This window comes from Lepus europaeus, chromosome 2, assembly GCF_033115175.1.
Source record: "Lepus europaeus isolate LE1 chromosome 2, mLepTim1.pri, whole genome shotgun sequence".
Lineage (NCBI taxonomy): Eukaryota > Metazoa > Chordata > Mammalia > Lagomorpha > Leporidae > Lepus > Lepus europaeus.
This window is the reverse complement of record NC_084828.1, coordinates 82554024-82560843: the sequence shown is the minus strand read 5'-3', so window position 1 is coordinate 82560843 and position 6820 is coordinate 82554024. Positions and strand designations below refer to the sequence as shown.

Genomic DNA, 6820 nt, shown 5'->3' with positions numbered 1-6820 from the left:
CTATACGCGGCTACACTGCCCGAACCCTTGTGTACATTTTATTCCCATGAGTCTGCGTTCATGGCAAGGGGGCACTCGGCTTCCTTGCCGCCCCATTCCCCAGTGTGGACTGAAGAGTCGAGCTGAAATACGCTGAATTTGTTGGGTTTGTTTGCAGAGGGTCACACCCTCTACACCTCCCTTGAGGCTCTAAAGAGGCCCCAGGATCCCAGCGCCTGTGTCTGTCTGTGCATGAGGCCTGCACAATGGCGGCCAGGCTCATGGTGGGTCCTGGTCCTTGTCCCAGGCAGCTCTGTGCCCCCTGCCTGTGCCTCTCAGGACTGCGTTGCCCAGTGCTCTCTACAGAGAGGACCCTCAACTTACATCGCTGTTGGGTTGCAAAAGCCCAATTGATAGCAGGTTTTGGGGAATTCGGAATAGGAAAGAGCTTGGACTTGGGAGTTATTCATTCGCTCGCTGAACTTCTATCCATGAGAGGGGCTCTGTAAGGAAGATGAGTAAGGCAGGGTTTCCGCCTTCTGAAGCTCTCTGTTCACATCAGCTGACCTGTCTATATCACGTGACCTGAGGGGGTCTGAATCCAGGTCTCCCAAGCCCTCATTGACCAAGCTTCCACAGCAACACACAACATTCCGCAAACAAACCTACAAATCAGGCTGGCACGCACAGCCTCTGCCGAGGGAGCCATTCATTCACTCATCCATTCACTTGTTTGTTACACACCTTAGTGCACCTGGCATTGTTCTAGGAGAACGCTGTGTGTGCACGGGGAAGATCGAGACAGACGTGGTCCAACCTTCCAGAGCCAGGATCTCCCCATCGGCAGGCAGACATTAAATAATTACAGAAAAGTTCCCACTTACCAAAGCGGTGAGTGCGATGTGGAACAAACACGTGTCGGGGGAGCTTCCTTTAGGTCAGTGAGCCCAGATGGGACCTCACCGAGGACGTGCTGTCTGTATGCCCCAAGACCCAGAGGCTGAGGGCAAGCCAGGGGCAGCACATGGCGGGAAAGAGCAGGCAGAGCGAGAGCAGGTGCACAATCAGGAAAGAGCTTGGCCCCTTGGAGGGTGTCTGAGAGGAGGCAGGTGCTGGGTCGCACAGGCCTTGCACTGTGCAGTGGATTATGGATCTGAAGGGTTTTAGGTAAGGACGCTGTATGGAAAATAGGTTGGAAGGGGCAGGGGTGCCACGAGAGACCAGTGAAGAGCCAGCTGTAGGCGTCCAGGCAGAAGCTGCTGTGACTTGGCCTGGTGGTGGAGTAGTGATCTGGGAAAGTGTAAAGCAGCAGCAAGCAGAGGGCCCGCTCTGAAGAGGACTGGGTCCCAGGGATGGCTGCCTTTGCCAGCATCTCAGGGCTCCGTAGAGACAAAGATAGCAGGTGGTGCAGAGTGATGCCTGCTGAGCTAAGATTTTGAGCTGAGTATTGCCCATACATTACCCCATTGGGACTTTTATCTATCATTACCCTAGTTTTCCGTGTGAGGACCCTAAGCCTCAGAGAGGTCATGAAACTTGTCTGAGTCACACAGCACATGGTGGTCAGTCTGACTCTGGGACCTATGCTCTGAACCATTGCAATGGCCTCATCAGATTCTCCTGTTTCTTGCCCATGTCAGAGGAAAAGTGCCCAGGGGACACCCCATTGGTCACGGTTGATTCTAAAGACCACACAGCCTATGGGCAGGACCCTGTGGCCAGACTGGAAGTTGGTGGCTCCACCCCTCTCCCCCGACTTCTTCACTCCTCCCCACACCTGCTGCCCAAGGCTATCCTCGCAGCTGGGTGTTTGCCTCAGGCTTCACACTGCCCTTGGCAGCCTGGCAAAGGAGAAATAACAGCAGAAAAATAAAACCTGGAGGTGACAGGTTTCCTCACCTATGGGTTCCTCCAATTCCTCCAATTCCAGGAAAAACTCAAGATAAACAGATCAGATGCCAAGAATAAACCCCAAGCCACAGGCATGCAGGGTGCAGGCTTTGTCTTCCCTTGGGGGAGTGACCTCGGGCTCCAGCTCTGATGGAATGTTATCGCCAGCATCGCCACCTGCTGCCACCACTCCCAGTCCTGAGTCAGCCCCGCCCCGCCTGCCCAGGGCCTTCTCACAACACCTGGGAGAAGCCATTCTGGTCTTCACTTTCATTTTGCCTTCTCAGCACTCTGAAAGGCAGAGGACAACTCCTGGACGCCCCCGACCCGAGAAGTTCAAGGGGAGACCAGTGAGCACCTAGCAGAGAGCTCTCTGGCTGGCACGGTGGTAGAGAACCGATGAACAGAGGGCTGTCCCCCACTTCCGGGGCTGGACAAGGGCCCCTCCTTGGAGAGAGCTTCTTAAAAATGAACACTTATGGCCGGCGCCGTGGCTTAACAGGCTAATCCTCCGCCTTGCGGTGCCGGCACACCGGGTTCTAGTCCCAGTTGGGGCGCCGGATTCTATCCCGGTTGCCCCTCTTCCAGGCCAGCTCTCTGCTATGGCCCGGGAAGGCAGTGGAGGATGGCCCAAGTCCTTGGGCCCTGTACCCGCATGGGAGACCAGGAGAAGTACCTGGCTCCTGGCTTCGGATCAGCGAGATGCGCCAGCCGCAGCGGCCATTGGAGGGTGAACCAATGGCAAAAAGGAAGACCTTTCTCTCTGTCTCTCTCTCTATCCACTCTGCCTGTCAAAAAAAAAAAAAAATGAACATTTATGTTAGACAATGCCACACATGTGTCTTTGGATTCTGGTCTTATCAGCCCAGCAGGTCCAAAGCCATCACAACCCACTCTGATAGCACCATGGAGAGCAGATCGTAGGAGAACTGGTAGAGATATCCCAGCATCCCGTCATTTGCCCTTGACAATGTACCAGACTTGCACGCGGGCTCAGACCCCTCTGCATGTGGCAGGGCAGTGACCATTCCTCTGTCCCTACTTGAGCTCTCCGTCCACGTGGTGATGGCCCCAGAGCTGAGCAGAGCTCCCCTCTCAGAGCCCCAATCCTGCTGCTCTCCAGGTGTGTAACACTAGGCTAGGGGCTTAGCTGTCTCAAATCTTAGTTTCCTCATCTGTGAAATGGGGCCAATGCTAGAAAGCACTAGGCAAACATAAAAAGTTACCATTTATTCATCATGGGTCCAAAATGTGTCCTTTGAGAGAAGTACACCAGAAATTCCAGACGTCTGGGTCAGTTAATCGCAGCAGTCCATGACGCTCAGCCATCCAAAATGGAGAGCTTGTCTTCCGCAGAAACCATGCGTGTAGTGTAGGAAAGTCCCGGCAATGGTGCCTCCCAACAGAAGCCATCCTGCCGTGCACACAGAACACCAGGACCCTTGGACACTGCTCAGCCATGACTAGAGGAAGGTCGCCATCACCAAGCCTTGTCATGGGTGTGAGGGGGTGGCAGGAGCAATCCAGTCACCGGTCTCCATGGCTCTCGTAAAACAATGCGACCCCTGGTGTCAGGACCCAAAGAGCTGCTTCCCTGGGCAGGCCCTAAGGCCCTTTCCCAGAGCGATCTTGCTCAGGGGCTGGTGAGGAAAGTGCCCTTCCTGGTTCCCAGGGCTAAAGATCAACCCTCAGTGGTGCAGCCGGGGGCTTGGAGGGGGGTGGGCGACCTGGATTGGGAGGGGCAGCGAGGGAGCTGCTGTAAGGAAGTCATGAGGATGCCCAAGTGACCCTGAGGGTGTGACAGAAGCGGTCTCCAGGAATAAGAGCCGGTGCCCAACTGTGACGGTGGGGACAAGGAAGAGGAAGGAGCTGAAGGTGACTCTGGGTTGTGGCCCGGCTACCTGGGAGACTACTGTTAACAATTAGTAGAAGGCAGGAACACGGAGGAAATGGTTCAAGGAAAGTTCACCTTGCAGAGGTTACACTGGGCAGGCAGGCGCCGGGAAGGTGAGAAGTCCAGGCAGAACTACAGGTGCGTACAGCATGACCGTGGATGCGACTGTGCAAGAGGGGAGAGAGCGTGTGTTGCAGAGAGGGGAAGGGTTGGAGGTGACACCCAGAAACACAGCTGCAGCTGGGGCCCGAGGGACTGAGAGAAGCCTCCCAGGGGACTGGAGGACCGGGGGAGAGGGGAGCCGTGGGGACAATGCTCTGCTTCTGAGAGCGTAAAGCGTAAAGTGTATCATGGGGATGCTGGCCACAGAGAGGCCAGTGCCCCGTAAACGTGTCACATAAATAAAGGAGCAGGTGGCACATTTCACAGAGATAACGCAGAACTGATAACGGTGACTAGGAGGGAGATTCTGGAACGCTTGGAGGGGAATGGTTCCATGAGGTGGTGGGGGCAGAGTGTCATGGGTGAGTGAGGAAGAGGAGGTGGTAAGTTTGAGCCTCTCTTCCAAGATGCTCAAGGGCAGAACAGAGGATGGCGACAAGGAGGACAGGAGACAGGTGGAAGGATTTCATTCTAGACAGAGAGAGAGTGCAGGCCATGCAGGAAGAGGCCCTGGGACAGGGGAGTGGTGGAGAGAGCAGGGCACAGGGCGGGAGGGGAGCAGACGGGACTTTCGGAGGCCCCCCAGCCTTTCAGGGAGGACGGAGTCTCTCTTACGAGGCAAGCTGGGGCCTGGCAAAGACAGACCTTTCCTGGAGGCGAGGGTTCAGGGACATCTGAGAGGACGTTAGCTGGCTTGGGTCTTCGCAGCGAAGCTGAAGATGGAACATCACCGGAGGGAGAGGGCAGGTGGGCTTGTTGCTCTCACACATGGGCTCCTCACGGCCCTGGTTCTGGCTTCAGCTCCGGCTCCGGCTCTGGCTCTCTGTTCTGCCGATGCCTTTCGCGTGTAGCACTCTGGAGATCTGACGGTCTCTCGGGACCAGAAGAGCCAAGCTTGCAGTCTGGCGAAAGACAAGGCTGGTTTGTTTGGGCAGCACTGGAGCGTCGAGGACCAGGCTGGGCTGCTGTGAACAAAGCTTGCTTAAGACCCCACATTCTCTCACGACTTCAGTCGCGTGGGCTTAGCGTGCAAGCGTCTTTAAGAGCGGCTACTGTCATTTATTTTAAGGGCAGTGTTTCCAACAATGAGATCCATAGAGGACCCGTGTCAGAATCACCCAGATCTTTGGGCCCCATCCGGTACACAGGCAAGTGGGCTCCAGCCGTGGGCCCAGGAATACATTTGTAGAAGCGTCCCCACCCCTGCCCCCCCAGGATTCCTCAAAGAGGCACCCAGCTCTTTGAGGACCATTTGCTCCAAACAGGAACTTTCCTGGGGGCCCCTCCCCTCAGCAGGACTCCTCACCTAAGAATAACCTGCTGGCTCCCTGCCAACTGTTTTCCTAAACAGTTGAGGGGAGAGATTTGGCACTAATGGTTCCAGCGGTGGTGAAAGACAACCACAATCCCTGTGGCTGCATTGTAACCACGGCTAATCTCTTCCCTCTCGCAGCAAGCCCAGCAGATCTGGTCTGTTCCCCAGGACAATGAAACTACAGCACCAACACCCAGCGGCTGCTCACTTGCTTTCCTACTGCACGGCAGCGCAGGCTGAAGCAGGAAACTAATCAATCACCCGGGATGAGCAAACTCTTTAAACAAAGATCTGAAAGGAAGGCTACCAGGGGCCCAGCCCTCTTTGGCCAGATTTAACATCGGTCTTGCAAAGCCAGGGCTTTTTTCTAAAGGGGTGGCTATCAGAGCACAGGTGGTGTCTCCCACACTGCCCATGAAGGTGTGAGCTGGCGTGACCTACCTGCACAGAAATGTGGCCGAACGTGGGAATAACATGAACGTGTTTGTAACTGCGTTAACCAGTAATTCTTCTAACAGACATTTGTGTAAGGAAGCAAGCTGAAATCATGAAAGCAAAACAAAGCATTTAGGCACGCAGAGAGTCCTGAAAGTTTTGTTTACAAGAGCAACACCCTGGAGGCAGCGTGGATGCCCAGTAGTGAGTGGAGTGAACAGTGAGCTTTCCCTGGGAAGCGGTATGATTTCCCGTGGAAATTGCAGGTGATGCCCATACTCCACTGGGGCACAGATGAACACACACATGTGCCATCCATGCACGCCAGCAGCCTATGGGAGAAGCATCAAGCAGCAGAGAGCTCCTGACCCTGGGCACTTGTGGTGGCAGAGATGGCGTGGCGGGACACACTGCAGGATATGCTGTGGGGGAGGGGCTGTCCTCCCCGTGCTGCTGCTCTCCCAGTCACATTAGCAGAGAGCTGGATTGGAAGCAGAGCAGCCCTTATGGGATACTGGTGCTGCAGGCCTGGCTTAACCTGCTACGCCCCAGTGCCAGCCCCCTAAACAGAACCTCTTTTACCCTCACAGCTTTTGTTCATTTTTCTTATTTTATTGCACTGGTGAAGTCCTCCAACCTAATGTTGGACAGAAGTAGTGATTTCTGGAGTCACAGTCTTACTCCTCATTTTCAAGGAAGTATTTCCTTTAGGAACTATGCTAACTATAGGTTTTTAATTGATATTAACAACTTAAGGGAGTTAACTCCTACTTTTCATTTACTAGGAGTCTTACCAAGAAATACTCTTCCTATGTTGGCTGAGATGGTCTCGTTTTCTTGTCTGCTCTGTTTTTATGGTGATTTGCATCCTACATTTCTGGTTTAAACTCAGCTTGGTCATCATGTGCTTTTAAAAAAAAATCTCACACTGGATGTGACTTGCTGATGTTTGGTTTAGAATATTTTCATTTATATTATTTCTGAGATTTATTAATAGATTATTTCCCTTTCTTTAGGCTGCCTTTGCATGGTCTTGGAAGTTCTATCAGTCTTATAAAGTTAGCTGTAGAGCATTTTTTTAAACTCTGAAAGAGTTTGCATTAAACAAGTTAGCTATTCTTTGAATGTCTGAAAAAATTTCCTGT

General features: G+C 53.5%; 1 protein-coding gene across 1 annotated transcript in view; it reads left to right on the top strand.

The window, feature by feature from the left end:
- The first annotated feature begins 245 nt into the window (after positions 1-245).
- MUC4 (mucin 4, cell surface associated) overlaps positions 246-6820 on the top strand; it is a 53455-nt gene continuing 46880 nt past the window's right edge. The window contains exon 1 of the mRNA XM_062181110.1: positions 246-263. Within this exon, the coding sequence (XP_062037094.1) occupies positions 246-263 (18 nt within the window). The remainder of the gene's footprint in view (positions 264-6820) is intronic.